This window comes from Octodon degus, unplaced genomic scaffold (assembly GCF_000260255.1).
Source record: "Octodon degus isolate 3935 unplaced genomic scaffold, OctDeg1.0 scaffold00279, whole genome shotgun sequence".
Taxonomy (NCBI): domain Eukaryota; kingdom Metazoa; phylum Chordata; class Mammalia; order Rodentia; family Octodontidae; genus Octodon; species Octodon degus.
Genome location: NW_004524855.1, coordinates 1,226,349 through 1,242,510, shown reverse-complemented (window position 1 = coordinate 1,242,510; position 16,162 = coordinate 1,226,349). Strand labels below are relative to the sequence as shown.

General features: G+C 63.2%; 1 protein-coding gene across 2 annotated transcripts in view; it reads right to left on the bottom strand.

Annotated features, from left to right (window-relative positions):
* Positions 1–568: 568 nt before the first annotated feature.
* Positions 569–16,162, bottom strand: part of Dagla (diacylglycerol lipase alpha) — a 17,563-nt gene continuing 1,969 nt past the window's right edge. The window contains exons 3-20 of one of the 2 annotated variants that reach the window (XM_023707065.1): positions 14,131–14,342; positions 13,345–13,446; positions 12,972–13,161; positions 11,085–11,172; positions 9,448–9,582; positions 9,019–9,096; positions 8,545–8,669; positions 6,912–7,065; positions 6,621–6,704; positions 6,469–6,546; positions 6,104–6,184; positions 5,755–5,897; positions 5,349–5,417; positions 5,107–5,179; positions 4,354–4,550; positions 4,055–4,184; positions 3,706–3,893; positions 569–3,091 (exon numbers count right to left, since the gene is read on the bottom strand). In XM_023707065.1, the coding sequence (XP_023562833.1) occupies positions 2,146–3,091; positions 3,706–3,893; positions 4,055–4,184; positions 4,354–4,550; positions 5,107–5,179; positions 5,349–5,417; positions 5,755–5,897; positions 6,104–6,184; positions 6,469–6,546; positions 6,621–6,704; positions 6,912–7,065; positions 8,545–8,669; positions 9,019–9,096; positions 9,448–9,582; positions 11,085–11,172; positions 12,972–13,161; positions 13,345–13,446; positions 14,131–14,342 (3,073 nt within the window). In that variant the 3' untranslated portion in view covers positions 569–2,145. The remainder of the gene's footprint in view (positions 3,092–3,705; positions 3,894–4,054; positions 4,185–4,353; positions 4,551–5,106; positions 5,180–5,348; positions 5,418–5,754; positions 5,898–6,103; positions 6,185–6,468; positions 6,547–6,620; positions 6,705–6,911; positions 7,066–8,544; positions 8,670–9,018; positions 9,097–9,447; positions 9,583–11,084; positions 11,173–12,971; positions 13,162–13,344; positions 13,447–14,130; positions 14,343–16,162) is intronic. The other variant, XM_004646720.2, reaches the window with a different exon arrangement.

The following is a 16,162-nucleotide window of genomic DNA, read 5'->3' as shown; positions in this document are numbered from 1 at the left end:
GCTAGGCCTCACGGACCCAAGCCAGCATGGAGTGTGCACGGTACGTGTGGGGACAGGCGTGGAGCCCAGGGAGCGCGAGCCACTGGGCTACGTCCATAACCATTTTTATTTAGTTGTTATATTTTGTCTTTTTGAGACAGGGTCTCGCTGTGCAGTTCATGCTAGCATTGAGCTCAGGATGCTGTTGCCCAGGCTGGCCCTGAATTCGCACAACGATTTTCCTGCCTTAACCTCCTGAGAGCAGATTACAGGCATGCGCTACCATATCCAGCCCCCAACCCTTTTTATTTTTGAAAGTGTCTCACTAAAGCTGCCCACCTGAAACTGGAACTTGCGATCCTCCTGCCTCAGCTTCCCTAGTGCCTGGATTATGCCAGCTCTGGTGCTACTTTCAAACAGGACTGGAGGAGCCACACACCTGACCACAGCACCCGAACACACTTTGCTCTTCCGGCAGAATGGGCTTGGGCCCGGGAGCCCATTCCCTTCCCTGCTTCTCTGCTCCTCCCCACCCTGCAGCATCCCCGCGTCAGAAGAGAGCTCACTTGAGGCAGCCAGCGTGCTCCTACGTCCATTTATACACAGTTCTATACAATATACAGAACCCGTATATACAGATGTATTTATAGATAAGCTATATGCATCCGTCTCTCCTCTGTACAGCAGTATTAGCGTGGCTCTCTCATACATTAGGTATAAAAGTCACGGGAATGGCACGCAGAGAGGGGAGGGGCCGGCTACGGAGGGGGCCGGCCGGAGAGCTTGTGCTGAGGGTCGGGGCTGTCAGAGCCCCAGACTGAGGAGTGGCTCAGGCCCCCACTGAGGACGGGTCGTGCAGCTCCGTCCTTCAGGCTGGTAGGACCCCGGCTCAGGGCGGAACACGGTGCAGTGCCAGCCGTGGATGTGTGTGTGTGTCCCTGACGGCCTAGGCGCCCCAGATCAGACCCTCCACCCTGGCAGAGACCCCAGACTGGCAGGCGACTCCTCTACTGGAGCTGGCCTAGCGTTTCCAGTTCGAGCGCCGCAGACTTGTCTCGCTTCGGGTTGGGCAGGGGCAGGCTGGTGCGGGGAAGCGGGAGGCTCAGAGAAAGAGGGAGACCCAGCTCCCTCCTTGGGTGATCAGTGCCAGGCAAGGTCCCAGTCTGTGGGGTGGGGGCGCCCAGGTACCAGTGACTGCGGGGCAGGGCGGCATGAGATGGGCCAGGGTGAGGGTATAGGGCAGCCCCGCGTGGTGCGGGAAGCAAGGGGAGGAGGAGCCATGCTCCAGGACGGAGCCCCACACCCCCGCCCTTGGGTGGGCTGGGAAGGGCTGGGGTGGTGCTCCTCAGGAAAGGCGCTCGCTCGCTCGCGCACATGCACACACGCGGCGCCCGCGCCCGCATGCATGGCCTCCCTGCCCGGCAGGGAGGCCCCGCCCCTGGGCGGGGCACAGGGTCTGCACCGCCCAGCTTCCTGCCAAGAGGACGCAGTGCCCGGGTCCCACAAGGAGCCCAGGCCACCGAGGGCGGGGGCAGGGGTGCATTTGGCTTCAGATTCCAGGCCCAGGCTGCCGGGCCGGCTGGGGGTACACAAGGGGGGGAGGGGGGCTCTCTGTGGAAGGCCTTAGTGTCTCTCTCTGCCCAGGGCGCTGACTCTGCAGCCAGGAGCGGTCCCGGCTGTGTCCACCACCTCGTGAGTGGCCAGGGTCCCTGGGGGTGGAATGAGGGCCAGGAAACAGCAGGCAGGCGGGGCAGGTTGGGGCTCCAGGTCCAGGGGTGGAGACAGGGCCACCCTGCTTTTCCGTGAACCCTCCACGGCTGCTTCTGTAAACACAGCGTTGTGGCCACCTTGGTGAGGCCACCCCCAGGGGCTGGCCAGCAGGCAGCAGAGTTGGGGATGGCAGGGCAGATGCCAGTGTTGGCCCTGGGGGCCGGGAGCTGGAGGGCAGTGACGGGGGCTGGCTGCCCACACCTGCTCAGAACTGGGGAGTGGGACACCCTCGGATGAGCCTGCCCAGCCGCCCGTCCCGCTCCACAGGGCCAGGTCCCAGCGACCAGGGTCCTAGGCTGAGGTAGGGATGCAGACACTCAGCTCACAGGGCCGCTCCATCCTGAGGCCACCCAGCCCCTCGGAGCCACCAGGCCCAGCAGCAGCTTGTAGAGCCAACTAGCGTGCAGGGATGACCAGGTCATCCCCTCGGCCAGTGGGCGTGGCGGTCCGGGCCTTGTCAGCTGCCAGGCACTCCTGGCTGCTGAGGGCTGAGGGTGTCAGGTCCATAAGCTCGCCTGAGGAGCTGAGTGGGAAGGATGGGGACAGGGAAACGCCTGAGGACGGCTCCGCGGAGCCGGCAAACAGCCGTGGGGGCTTGGGCACCAGGTTGGGCTCAAACTGGGCACGGAGCAGAATCTCCTGCTGGCTGGGAGAGCGGGGCCCTTCAGCATAGTCACTGGTGGGGCTCTCGGGGGCCACCATGCAGTACAGGTCCTGGAAGGAACTGCTCTTGCTGTCCAGGTTGAAGAGGCTGTCTATGAACTCAGCGAACTCCAGCACCTGTGGGCTGGGCGAGTCCCCCAGGCGGCCATTGTGCAGGGCCAGATCCCCACGGAGCGATCCAACACTGTCCCCGGCCACCACTGACACCGCCTCCTCCTCGGCGCGGGCCACGCTTGGGGGCCGCTCAGGCGTGGCACCACCACTGCCCGGGGCAGCCTCTAGCGGCTGTGTGTCCTGCGAGTGCTTGGACAAGCTGTCAGCAGCCAGCAGCTCAGTGCGAGAGCTCAGGGACGGGTTCTCCTCAGGGATGGCCGGGTCGATGTAGAAGAGGTGGCCCTCATCACGCTCCAGCACAGCATGCAGGCTGGGCGAGCCACGGATGCTGCGGAAGCCAGAGGAGCGGCGCGAGTCAAAGCTGTACAGTGACTCAGTGTCTGACAGGCTCTCCATGGTGGCCAGCGGCGCCCGCCGGGCCTGTAACTCTGCTGCCAGCCGCTCCTGAGTGGACAGCAGCAACAGCTCCACGGGGTCCTGGCGGGCAGCCACGGCTGCAGCCGCAGGGGACAGCAGACGGCCCTCCGAGAAGCCATCCAGGCTCATCTCGGACTGGGACTTGCTCCTGCGGGGAGGGGTGCAGGTGAGGGCCCTCGACTCTGGACCACCCAGGAAGGTGCAGCAGGCGCCGCACAGAGCAGGGCGGGGCCCATCAGCACCTCCTTGGTGCCACGGGGTCTGAAGCCCCGCCCGGCAGCCTCCCCCCACGGTCAAGGCTCCTTGCTGGCTGCCTGCCTTCCTGCCAGGAGTGTGTGACCGCTCATCCAGTGCACCATGACACCTGTGTGCGCACCAGATATCTGGTGTGTCAGCTGGTGTGTGTGCATGTCCAGTACCCTGCACATCTGCAGGGGTGACCTGCGCACTGTGGCTGACCAATGTGCACAGACACATGCTTTCGCGTACTTCAGTACACCCACGTGCCAGGCACAGTGAGGTAATGCCTCTCATCCCAGCACTCTGGGAGGCTGAGGCAGGAGGACTGCTGCGAGTTCAAGGCCAGCCTGAGCTGCATAGCTAAACCCTGTCTCAAAAAGGCCAAACAGAAACACAGTATGGCTGGCTGTGACGTGTGCACGTAACTGCATGCCTCAGGACTGCGGCAGCGGAGAAGCAGGGGCACCACACACATGGGTATGTGGAGCCTTCCCGGGCACCTGGGCCGGCAGGTGGGCTCACCTGACACTGCTGTTGCACTGCTCGGGGGCTGGAAGCTCCAGAGCCAGCCCGGTGGGCAGCGCAGGCCCCGTGGGCAGCGGCTGCTGCTGGAAGATGAGCTCGGGCGTGAGGTCCACCTCAGTGGGGCTCACCATGACCTTGGCCGCGGACAGCAGCGCCGTCTTCCCCTTGTTGTAATTCTCTAGCACCTGCAGTGGGAGGTCGGCCAGTCCCACCTTGCACCTGGTTCCTCCTGCCCACAGTGGCACCCCTGCCCACTGGTGCTGCCAAGGCCAGGGCTTGGCCCGGCCCCGACAAGGCAGCTCACCACCCTGTGCTGCCCGGCACCTGCTGGCAAAGCCATGCTCACCTTGTTGAGCCCTTCCATGACCACGTAGGGCAAGTGCTCGTGCAGCATGGCTGGCGAGATGATCACCTCATTGAAGGCCTTGTTGTCGCCCCAGATGGCGAAGTACGTGGGCTCCTCCTGCTCACAGCAGCTGATGGGGACAGGGGTCCGTCAGGCTGTGCTGGCTCTGTCTGGGAAGCCCAGAGCTGGGCCAGGCCCGCGCCCCAGCTCCGGAGGAGAGCCAGTGGGGACTCATGCCTGCACCCAGGTGTGGGCCCTGGCCGCCCTCCTTACCTGGGGGCAGCAGTGTAGGCACCTACCAGCTGTGCTCCGCAGGGTGGTTGTGCACCACGTGGATGATGCGGCCGGGTGGGTACAGTGGGGTGCTGGCTGACAGGGCAATCGTCAGGTCACTGGGGTGAGTCCAGAGCCGGCTGCTGGCCAGCGCAGTCACCTCCACTTCCTCAGGCAGCTCCGACTTCGGGATGCACTTGGTAGCCCCCACAATGATCCGCCACTGTGGGGAGGGACAGGGAGAGTACAGCGGCAGAACCGGTGGGGGTGTGGGGGCAAGGCAGGGCAGGGCATGGGCCAGAGGGCTAGGCAGGGCTGTGCACAGAGGACGAAGGGCAGTGGGGTCCCAGGCGCAGGCGCCGGTGGTGGCTGGGTGAGTCATGGCTATGAGTCCTGGCCAGGTCAGCACCCAGGCTGGGATCCCCACAGAGCCACCGCCTTCCCTCCACCCACCTGTCCCAAGCCAGCCTGCATGGTCCCAGATACCCAGGGGTGCTGCAGGGTGGAGGTGACCTAGAGGACCCTGCACACAGCTCCCAGGGCACCCTTGCACCTCTGGAAGGGTGGCATCCACAGGGGCCCCACAGGGGAGCAGGGTGGGCTGTGCCCAGACCCTCAGCCTGGGCAACCTAGTTAGGACCCCAAGGGTTATATGCAAATCCTGCCCATACTCAGCCTCAGTTTCCCCATGGTGCTAACAGGCCTTGGAGGCCTGAGTTCCCAGGACACACTGTGGGCCTGGTGGGCTCTGTCCCATGACATGGGAGAAAGGGACCTACCTTGGGCTTGGTGCTTCGCTGCAGTACATCCAGTAGCTGCCTGCGGAAGCCCTCCAGCTGCGACAGGCCAATCCTGGGGAGACGGGACACCAGGGTCATGAGGACAATGTGGGGTGGAGCAAGGGGGCCCACAACCCTCTCTTCTCATGACAGGCAAGTGCAGTTATGAAGGGCCCCTGGGGTTCCTCAGATTCTGAAGTGGGGGGGTCAGCCCTCCTGGGGCCACACAGGAGGGGACCCACCTGGGGACTAGGTCCTTGCCCAGAACCACAGCTGTCACAAACTCTTTGGAATACTCCATCGCGTCCTCGCTGCAAGGGAAGTTGCGGTGGGTCGGGGCTCCTGGGCAGCTCCTGCTGGAAGGCTGAGCCAGGGCTGAACAGGGCAGATAACTGCCCTCGTCTGCCCACCACGGGGACATGCAGGTCGTGTCACCGTGAGCCAGGCCTGGGTCTATGTCTGTTATCTCCTGCTGGGGTGCTATCCCAGGACTAAGCCCCGCCCCAAGACGGGTGCCTGGGGGTCTGTGCTCATGAGTGTGTGTAGGAAGTGACTGTCGCCAGCCCCACTCGCTCAGTGCCCAAGCCTCCCCCATGGCCAGAAGCCCCGTGCCCACCCGGCCCTGGCCCCGTGGGTCTGACTGCTCACCTCAGCAGGCCCCCAGGGGGCGAGTAGGCAAAGCACTTGAGGGTTGGGTACTGCGGGCGCAGGAGGAAGGACAGGATCGCTGCTGTGCCCGCGCCCAGGGAGTGGCCCACCACGATCAGGCCGTAGTGCTTGGTGCCTCGGCCCTGCGGATGAGAGGCCTGAGTGCCCCGCACTGCTGCGGGCGGTGTCCCAGCTGCCTGCGCTGAGCCCAGGCGGGGCTGCTGACCATCCTCATCCTCCTGCTGTGCCCCAAGCTTCTCCCAGATGTTCCTTCCCGCAAGGCTGCCAGACCCAGGGCCCTGAGGTGTGGTGCGGGTGCCCAATGCCCACAGCATGAAACCTGCCTCACCAGGTCTCGTCCGAAGGCCTGTGACAGGACCATCTCCTGCTCGAGCTTCTTCTTTATGTACTCAGCAGACAGCACCATGCCCTGGGCGGGGCACAGAGGTGTCACAGGAGGCCAGAGACCCGAGCCCCTGACCCCCTCCCCTGCTCCGCAGAACAGCCTGGCTGTGAGGACGGGCTGTTCTTCCCTAGGAAACCTGACGCCTGGCAGGTGGTGTTGGCAGAGACGGGTGTGGCCTCTCTGCTGCCCTGGGGCAGCCTGTGCTGGTGATGGGGCCCGAGGACATGCCACACAAGGCTTTCAGGAAGCCAGCCCTTGCCTGCTGTCCTGCAGCCCAGGAAGCGGGCCCCATCAGGAGCAGCAAGTACCTTGTGGCCCAGCCAGGTGCCGCGATGGCCCTCCACAGGGAGGCGCTCAGCATCCCCCGTCAGGTCAGTCAGGGCGTCCTGGGGGGAGGGGGGCAGCAGGTCAGAGTGGGGAGGGCAGGGTGAGACGCTGGGCTGCGAGGGGCAGGAGGTACCTTGGGGGACAGGGTTCCCCGGATACTGATCACCACTTTCTTCTTATCATGGTCCACGGCCACATAGAAGGGCGTCTCGTACACCTGGGGGCGGCAGTGCGTGAGCCCAGAGCCGGCCCAGCTTGCGCTATCCCGCCGCCCGCTCGCTCGGTGTTCGGCCCTGTCCCGAAGCCGCGCAGGAGCCCTGCTCCAGGCAGGCCTCAGCCACGCCCCAGCCAGGCCCACGCGGACCCCCGCCCACCCCTGAGCCACCTTGGCGTCCCATGGCAGCGCACAGAGGCCAGAGCTCACCGCGTCGTGGCAGGAGGTGTAGACGATGTCCACCGCCGTCATGTTCTCGTCCAGGAAGTGGCGCCGGATGGCGATGGCGTTGCAGCCACAGCAGTTGTCCTCCTCGATGGTGACACCGGGGGCGAACCGGGGCCGTGCGGGGCACAGGCAGCAGCTGCGCGAGGGACAGCAGGTCTCTCCCCATCCCCATGATCACCCTTGCAGTGACCTCCAAGAGTCCCACACTGGGGCCCCCAACACCCCCACAGCCCTACCCTGGGCCTCTGCAGCGGCTCCTCCCCACCCCCACACGGAGTGGCCCCTCAGTCCTGGCCCACTGGCCCGCATCTGGCCCTCCTTCAATCACCCTCGCACCCAGCGCCCCGCCAGAACAGCACTGCCTGCCCCATCGGGCCGTGGTGACACACACGGGGCGGGCACGAGCACTCTCCCAATCCCACACCGCACCGGCAGCCTGGAAGATGGAACACGCCGGCCGCTGCAGCTGCTCCTCTAGCCAGCAGAGGGCGCCAGCAGCCCGCACACTGGCGCCTGGCGAGCGCCGAGGCACACAGTTGAGTTCTATCCAAGACCCTGACCTCCCTCATTGCAGAGCAGTTTGTGAGCTGTCATTGCCTCACAGGGGAATTCTCTCGAAAAAGCGCTGGGTCCAGCCGAGACCCTGATGCCTGGGGCGCAGCCTGCCCTTTACCCTCCAGAAGCGGGGCTGGAGGCCAGGACTTAGCAGCAGGGCTGGACAGGGCTCCTCCTGGGGCAGCCGGCCTGGGGGCCCGACCCTGCATTCTGCACCCTCCCAGAGGAAGCGCTGCCCTCTAAGCCTCACTTTCCTCACTCACAGTGTGGGTGCAGTCTCCTTGGGGCAGGGCCCTAAGGGCCTGGGGAAGCAGCAAGCCAGCGCCAGTAGCAAGCCAGACCAAGCAGGTGCGGCCCCGAGCCTGTCCCTGGGCTCGGCGCGCCCTGCACCCAAGCAGGTGGATGCCAGTCCCACACCGTGTCTGCAGGGTGCCTACCCCTGCCCACTGGGGCCTTGAGGGAGGCGAAGTGCCCCGTGAGCACACCCCCTCGTATGAGGCAGAGCCCTTGGGGCTGGGCAGATGTCCCTGCGCTACCACAGCCCGGCTCAGAACTTCTGGCCAACTGCTCCCGGGGCCTCTGCACACACGGGGAGGAGGCTGGGCCCATGAGGCCGGCGAGTAAGGGCACAGAGCGTGAGGGCCCAGTGTTCCCGGGAGCTGCTGCGGGCACGACAGGAAGCACATCCAAGGGGCCACCAGCTTTCCAGGAGGCGGGGCCCCGCGGAACCTGCCAGCCTTTCCAGGACAGGCGCCCCGGGAGCTGTCCTGCTTCTGCCACCTGGGCCAGACTCAACAACGTAAGCACAGGGTCTGTCCTGGAGTCTCTGCCCCAGAGAGAGCAGGCGGGCAGAGCAGGGAGCCTTGGCTGCATGGTGTGCCTGGAAAGCTGGACGTGGGAAGACGTGGGCAGAGGGTGGCCCGGCAGAGGCCCGGGGGGAAGGGGCCCTTGGGATTTCAGCCCCGGGCAGTGAGCCTCTGAGTGCCTGGCTGCCCCGCAAGGGCCTGTGCAGGGGCCAGGCGGGCGCGGGTGCTGGCTCGGCTGGGTGGCGGGCACTCACGAGCAGGAGCGGGCCAGCTGACAGAGGCCACAGGCGGGCCTGCGCATCAGGTACATGGGCCAGCCGTAGGCCGCCAGGGCAAACAGCATGTAGTAGCAGACCTCCTTGTAGCGCAGCATCTCGTGCTGGAAGACAACCCAGAGGGGCCGCTCGCCCTCTGCCGGGCCGCCCTGTCCCCATCACGCTCACCCCACAGGTGGGAGGCTGGGCCAGGCCTCAGTGGAACTGCACGTCCCTAATTATCTGGGCAACTAGGGCACAGAGCGAACTGGGACTTGTCCTGCACTCCACCTCGGAATTAGTGGGCTGGGGACAGAAAATCATTGAGCCCTCAACAGATTTCCTGGCAGACAGTGAGGGTGAGTGGGGTCACTCTGCCTCGCCACAGGCCCAGGAAGTCTGAGGGACCATGTTCTGCGAGTTGGGGCTCTCTGGAGGGCAGAGGATGGGGGACAGAAATGGCCTGTGACTCACCGAGTTCTTGAGGTCGAGGTACTTGGTGTTTCTGGTCACGGGCATCCCAGACAGAAAGGCCAGGATGTCATTGTTGGCCTGGAAGACAGGGGCAGTGGTGGGTGTGGCCCAGAGTTCCAGGGCTCCTTTGCTCCCCAAGGCCCCGGGGCAGCCAGGGTTCCAGGTCAGAAGCCCCTTTCCAGATGCCCTCCTCCAGCCAAGCAGCACAACCATGGGGTGCTCTGTGGGACGCCTCCTACACCGAGATGAAGACCAAGGGAATGCAGGAGCAGCAGATAGGGTGGGTGGCATGGCGGCAGAGCAGAGGCCAGGGGTGGCTGCTGCTGGGCCGAGAAGGGGTCACTCTGCACACGGAGGGAAGAGAACCAGGGCGCACGGGGGTCCGGTCAGCAGCAGGGCTGCGGCAGTGGCCGGGAGGCCGGCACCCACCTCGTCCAGCACGGCACTGCGCTTGGCCCGCTGCCGCTGGCGAAGCAGCACCAGGCCGGCAATGATGTCGGAGGGCACGATGTCGAGGTCTCGGAAAAACTCGGCGAAGAGGTAGGCGATTTCCGAGTAGGCGTCCTGTGGGTGCAGGCAGGCAGAGGGGACAGTGCGGAGTGAGGCCAGGGCGCACTCTGTGCAGGGCCCACAGCACGCTACCTACTGCATGTGGTACCAGCGCTGCCGTCTCCTCCCTGTCCCGACACCAGGAGCGCAGGCCAGAAGGGCCCTGCTGCTTCCCGGAGCCCTTTTCCACGTGACCTGGATGCCCCTTGGGCGTAGGGAGCCTCCCAGGTCCACATACTGCCCTGGGGCCACTGCCCAGGCCCCCCAGGACCCTTAGTGAAGCTGAGGGCCGGTAGCCCCTCTCCTCCTCCTGGCCTGAGCTGTCAGGCCAGACCGGGTAGGGACACGTGGCACAGTTCTGCCCACTGGGCTCACCCTGGAGGGTCTGGCACGTGGGAAAGGAACCCGCACGGGGAGGCCAGTGCCCACAGGAGCAGCTGGTGCTCAGCACCTGCTGGGGAGAGGCCCAAGTTCCCAGGTGCAGATACAAGGCCCACACGAATTCCGGCAGCCTGATCGCCAGTACTACAGGCCATGGTGTCCAGCCTTTCAATTTTGTTGTCATTGTGATTTTTTTTTTTTTTTTTTTTTCGGAGCTGGGGATTGAACTCAGGCCCTTATGCTTGCCAGGCAAGCACTTATTCAACTGAGCCATCTCCCCAGCCCCTTACTGTTTTATTGCTGTTGTTGCTGTGTACCAGGAACTTGGGGACTGAACCCAGGACCTCTGAGCTAAGCCACAGCCCTGTCCTTTCCCATATCAAGACGTGGTCTTCATAAATCACCATGTGGCCCAGGCCCCTCAAACTCCCACTCCTCCTGCCTTAGCCTCCAGGCCAGTTTGTAAACAACATAGCACAGACTAATCAAAAGGAGCACACACTTACTAAAAGTCCAGACCAGGGGCCAGCAAGATAGCTCAGCAGTCTAAAGCTCCTGCTTAGGCAAGCTTAGGCAGGTTCAGGGGACCTCGGTTCAATCCACAGCACCACATACTATGCCAGCCCTGCCCTCAGGGCTGGCTGAGCTGGTTTAAAAAAAAAGTCCAGCCTACCTACAGCATGTAGCTGGGGGCTGGGCCTGGCCCCGGCATCATTCACCCGTTCGGGAGTGCCAGACTCTGAGAAGACCCAGGGCCGTGCATGCTCACCCCCAGCCGGCCCTTGCGCAGCCTGCATGCACCAGCTGCACAATTCTAGAGCTTCTCAGGCTTGGTCACCCACTCTGGGTGGAGCTGCCCCTCGAGGCTTCGCTGGCTTCTGGAGCGGCCCCGCCCTGCCACCTTCCAGCTGGGGACACTCAGCCACACCCCTTCGGGGCCTCTGCTGACGGCCCACAGATGAGCTTATCCACAGATGAGATGGGCTCTGCAGCCCCTGGGGACCCTGGGGTCCCGGGCAGTGCCCAGCACTGAGGCCCCAGGCCGGGCTCAGAGCTGACGGCCAACTACGCCCCCCATGCCCCAAGTTCTCGCGGCCACCCTCCGCAGAGCCTGACTTTGCACCTGCTGGACTTACGGACTGTGAGTCCTTGGTGCGGGTGCAGCACAGGAACACCTTGAGCCGGCGCGACCAGCTGGTGGCCTGGCCCTCCTCGAGGCGGTGTCTGCAGGGACGGCAGCAAGGAGGGGTCAGGCCGGATCCTGCGAAACAAGGGGCTCCTGCTGGCCAGGCGATGAGACCCAGTGCCCAGGGAGGGGCACGCCCTGGCACCTTCTGGAGGCTTTAGGGTAAGGCTGGCACGGGCCACTCTGCAGCTCGGACACCCAGAGGTTCAGGCCCAGGGCCTGGGGTGGCAGTAGGATAGGGCCTTCCTGTCCTCCCCAGGGCTGGGCATCAGCAGGGTCAAGGAGGGGCTCAGATGTGCCCAGGGCCCTCAGCAGCCGGCAGGAGGGACAGGCAGGCGCTGTTAGCCTGGCCTCCTCTCTGCTCAAGGAACAGCCTGCCACGACTCCTAGAGCAGGCAGGTGGCCACAGGAAGGTCCAGGTCTGCCAGGCTGTGGAGGGGGTGGGGGATATGGGGCGCAAGCAGCCCTGCATCCTAAGCACGCGGGCCTTCTTCCAGGGCTTGGTGAGGAGACAGGGCCACTCTCTGGTGCTTTCTAAGCCAGCAGGGGTTGCAAAGCCAGCGGATTCCTGCCAGCCTGCATGCCCCACCACAGTGCCCTCAATGGGCATCGGGGAAGGTCATCTCAGGACCGCATGCCAGCAGGTGACAGGGACAGTCCAGTGCCTCTGGGCCAGGAGACACAGAATCAGGTTGCATGCAGGGAAGTCCAGCCTCTAGGGGAGGCACTGGGACCAGCTGCGCACGTCAGCCCCGCTGCCTCACGGCCAGGGAGAAGCCAAGGCAGACGCACCCTCACTTGCAGACATGCGCAGCTGCATGGGGTAGCGGTGCTACAGCGGCTGTCTGTCTGGGAAGCGTGCTTGCGTGCACACGCTGCAGCCCAGCGGGCAGGCCAGCACAGCCCACATGGGAGGGAAACCACAGCAGACCCAGGGTGCCCTTCGCCTTGGCAGCGGAAACCACAGAGCGCTCTCTGATTAAAACACGGCCCACCAGCCCGCAGCAGGGGTGAGGGCGGCTGTCCAGTGATCACCCAGTGTGAGGAGTGGGGTCTTCCCTCAGTTCCTGGAGCCCAGGACCAGGTCAGACAGCGTGTGAGCTCAGAGCCAGGAGGGCACGGGGAGGGAAGTGGCTCTGGGCCTGGGAAGTGGGCAGGCCAGGCCAGGGGAGGGTGTGGCTCTGGAGCAGATGGGCGGACGTGGGTGGCCCCTGGGACTGGGGTGGGCATGGGACCCATACTGCAGCTCAGGGCCAGGGGCCGAGGGCCACGTCCACACCCTGCACCAGCAGCTGCCAAGTGGTGCAGACGGTGGTCCAGACACTGTGTCTGGAAGCCCGCGGGGGTGGCCAGGGGCCAAGTGGCTGCTGTGGGGGAGGCAGCCCCAGAAGACCCTCTTCATGCCTCCTTTGTGCTCCACACAGTGGAACCCATATTCCCATGCTGTCCTCCACCCTGAAGCCCAGAGGTGGCCCTGCCCAGGGGGGCAGCAAGGGTTTGATCCTGGGACAGTTCCCGGCCTTGCCTTCTGCTCTTCAGGACCCCAGGTCCCTGTGCAGGGTGCAGTGACAGCCACTCAGGGAGGGGCAACTGGCTCTGTGTGAGCCAGCAGGCCACATCTCCTGGGTGGCCACAGCGGCCGTCAGTGCCACTGCCTGTGATGGCACCTGCCCTTATCTTGTGAGCCTCGCCGTGTGACAAGACAGGAGCTATGACACATACAATACCCACATGGAAACCGAGGTGGGAAAGGCAGCCTGGGGAGGGTCTCTCATGGACAGCAGAGCCACCCTCTGCCCTGCCAGGACACAGACCACCCGCTTGTCCGGCCACTGACCGCAGGTTGTAGGTCCGCAGGTTACGCTGCCTTCTCTTGGTGGCCCTCAGCTTGACAAAGGTACGGCCCGTGGGGTCAAAGACACACAGGACAGTGATGCACACGCTGAGGATGACCACCCAGTTGCAGACAACCATCCCTGGGGGCAGCCGTGGGAAGCAAGGGGATGCAGGGACACTGGTCACCAGCTCTGAAGACAGGGACACCGGGGCCCAGGGAGAGGCTCAGAAGCCCTGCCTGGCCCTGCAGAGCCGTGAGCCCCAAGCCACCCTGGCACATAGCCGCTGCCCCGCTGCCCGCCCAGCCTGGACCCTCCAGACAAAGGGCTCCCCACCCTCCGACCCACACATCACCTCCACCTGGGCTGGCGTACCGAGGGTGACGTTCTTGGCAGTGAGGTCGTTGCAGGAGGTGTAGTACTGTGTGAGCCACACGATCCCCACAATGGCGTAGATGAACTCGATCACCAGGATGGCTGCAGGGAGAGGCTGGGCTGAGGCTGGCACTGCGGTCCCCCAGGGAAGGGCCTGGGTGCACCCTCCCCCGCCAGCATAATTTGGGCTTGAGGCCACTCCCCTCATTCTGTCCTGCAGGTTCTGTGGGCCTGTCAGCACCTGGAGGGCCGAGCTGTGGTGACAAGGTTCTTCTTTTCCTTCAGGATTTCAGAATTCTGTGCACGAGCTCGTAAGCACCCTGTCTTAGGCCAGCCACCTAACCTTTAAGCCTCTGAGTCCTCACCTGAGAAGTGCGGTGACAAGGTCTATGTCATAGCACTGTGTGAGGCTGGGGGTATCTCACAGGGACCCCCAGCTCCCACCCACGGGAAGAGGACACAAATGTCCAGCCACAAAAGCGTCTACTTCCCAGCTGGAGGCCTGTCAAGCTGCAGGAGGAGGAGCCTGTCAAAGGGCTGGCCAGGGTGGATTGGGCCTGTTTGAGGTGACGGCAACCAAGGACAGCCAAATTTGTCTCTAAAGGGCCAGAGAGCAAGTAGTGTAGACTCTGGCCCGCTGTAGGGCCAGCACAGCCCGGCTGCCCAGACAAGTGCAGGTGCCCTGCCCCTCCATGCACGCTGGCCCACCCGGGATGTCCCCGGGCCCTACTCTCCCTGGTGCTGGTGGAGCCCTGGCTCACAGTGTGCACGCTGAGTGAGCCTTACCCAGGCGCACGTAGAGCACGTACTGCATGGAGTCCCGGGGCTCCGTGTAGAGGATGCCCCCGCGCATGCTCAGCCAGATGATGGCCATCTCGGCGATCATGCAGCTCAGCAGGATGCCCAGGTAGCCGCGGCCGTGGTCCACCAGGTTCAGGGAGCAGGCCTCATGTGGGCTGTAGACCAGGCCGAAGAGCACCACAGACAGGATCACGAACCTGCAGGAGGACCCGGGTCGGCACCACCACATGGCACCCCGCCATGCCCAGGGAGCAGGGCGGGACGGAGGCGAGGGCCAGCAGCCTGCCGGCCTGGTACAAATCAGAACTTGCCCCCCAAGGCGCATGAGGAGCTCACAGGGGGCCTCTCAGGAAGTGGCTGGATCACGCAGGTGCTACACACTCATCTGTGGGTTAATCCACTGCAGACTCAGTGTCAGTGTGCTGGGGGGAGGCAGGGTCAGGTCAGAAGTGGTAGGTTGTGGGGCGTGGTCGGGAGAGGTGTGACTCACCCTCTGCTTCCCAGTGGCAGTGAGGAAAGGGCTCCCTCTACTCCACCCTCCCACCTGCCGTCTCTGCCTTGGGGCCAGCCAGCCTGGCACTGTAATACTGAGCCAAAATAAACCTCTTCACCTTTAGGTCACACACGTCAGGGGTACTGGGGCCCAGCAATCAGAATGTGACCAGTCAGACTTTGGTACCAGAGAAGCAGCATCACTGGCCGGACTCTAAGTGGCCACGTGGTTCAGGAGCCTTTGGAAGTGGCTTGCAGCAGGAGTCTGGGAAGCTTTGGAGATGCTGGCAAGACAAGCTCCAGAACCAGGCATGCTGGTGCACCTGGAACTGCAGTACTCGGGAGGCTGAGACGGGGGTCACTAGGAGTTCAAGGCCAACCTAGGCTATGTAGGGAGATCCTCTCTAAAAAAAAAAAAAGCCCTCGAATGCTAGGAGCTGAGCTTAGTGGCAGATTGTGGTCAGAGCTCTAAAGACCAGAAAGCTGATGACAGAAGTACAGTCAGTAAGGCTAGGTTCTGGAGATCGCAGTTGGGAAGAAGGCCTCCACTGGCAGGCGGAATGAAGACCATGTATATGACATGCGGGCGAGAAATCTGTCTGCATCTTGCCCACGTCCGAGCCTTTGCAGGAGACTGGATTAAAGGAAGCAGACTAATAAATCTCATGGGAGAAATGTTAAGGGGCTCACCCTCTGAGCTGTGCAGTGCGATATTCTGACTGCTTGCAGCCTGAATTACAGTGAGAAGCAAGAGCAAAAGGCCCATTTGGAAAGGACCCACTTTTTCCAGAAATGCAGTGACAGCCAAACTGGGACCACGGAAAGCAAAGCGCTGTCACTGAAAATATCAGCCTTAAAAAGAAGCCGCTAACTTTCATCAGGACAACAGTAAAGACGGCTTACAGGTACCTGAGGAATCATCATGTGCAGTCTAAAAGGTTCAAAACTATAAGCATGTCCTTTGAGAGGGGAGTCCCTGGGCCCCCAGCTCAAGATGGGCTACTTAGGGCATTGCTTCGCCAATATTTATTTCACAGTATTCAACTATCCGGGCATTTGGAGGCCTCTGCGGCCACAGTCCAAGGGGACCTAACTACTGGCTGAGCTGGTGGCAGCCCATATCATCCACATGGTGCTGGTTTCACAGGCACGCAGAACACAAGAGTGGTGGGATGAGGAAGGCTTCCACCCAGATTTAACAGAAGGCTGGGAGGCCAGGCAGTACACCTGAGAGGGTGGTGTGTGAAGCTACATAGGGAGATCCTGTCTTTAAAAAAAAAAAAATGAAGCTAAAAGAATATGGGTCACCTGCTGAGCAAGGCTTCGGGCAGCAAGTGAAGCCAGACAGAGAGGCCCTGCAAGCGGCAACTGGCAGTGCTGCAGGGAAGGAGGTGCCCACGCCCTCTGGAGCTCATGCCTGCCACAATTTGTGCTGGGTACTGGACACGGAAGCACAGATTCAGTTGTCCTGCTGAGTTTCAGTGTGTTTATTTATTTATTGTGTGTGTGTGTGTGTGTGTGTGTG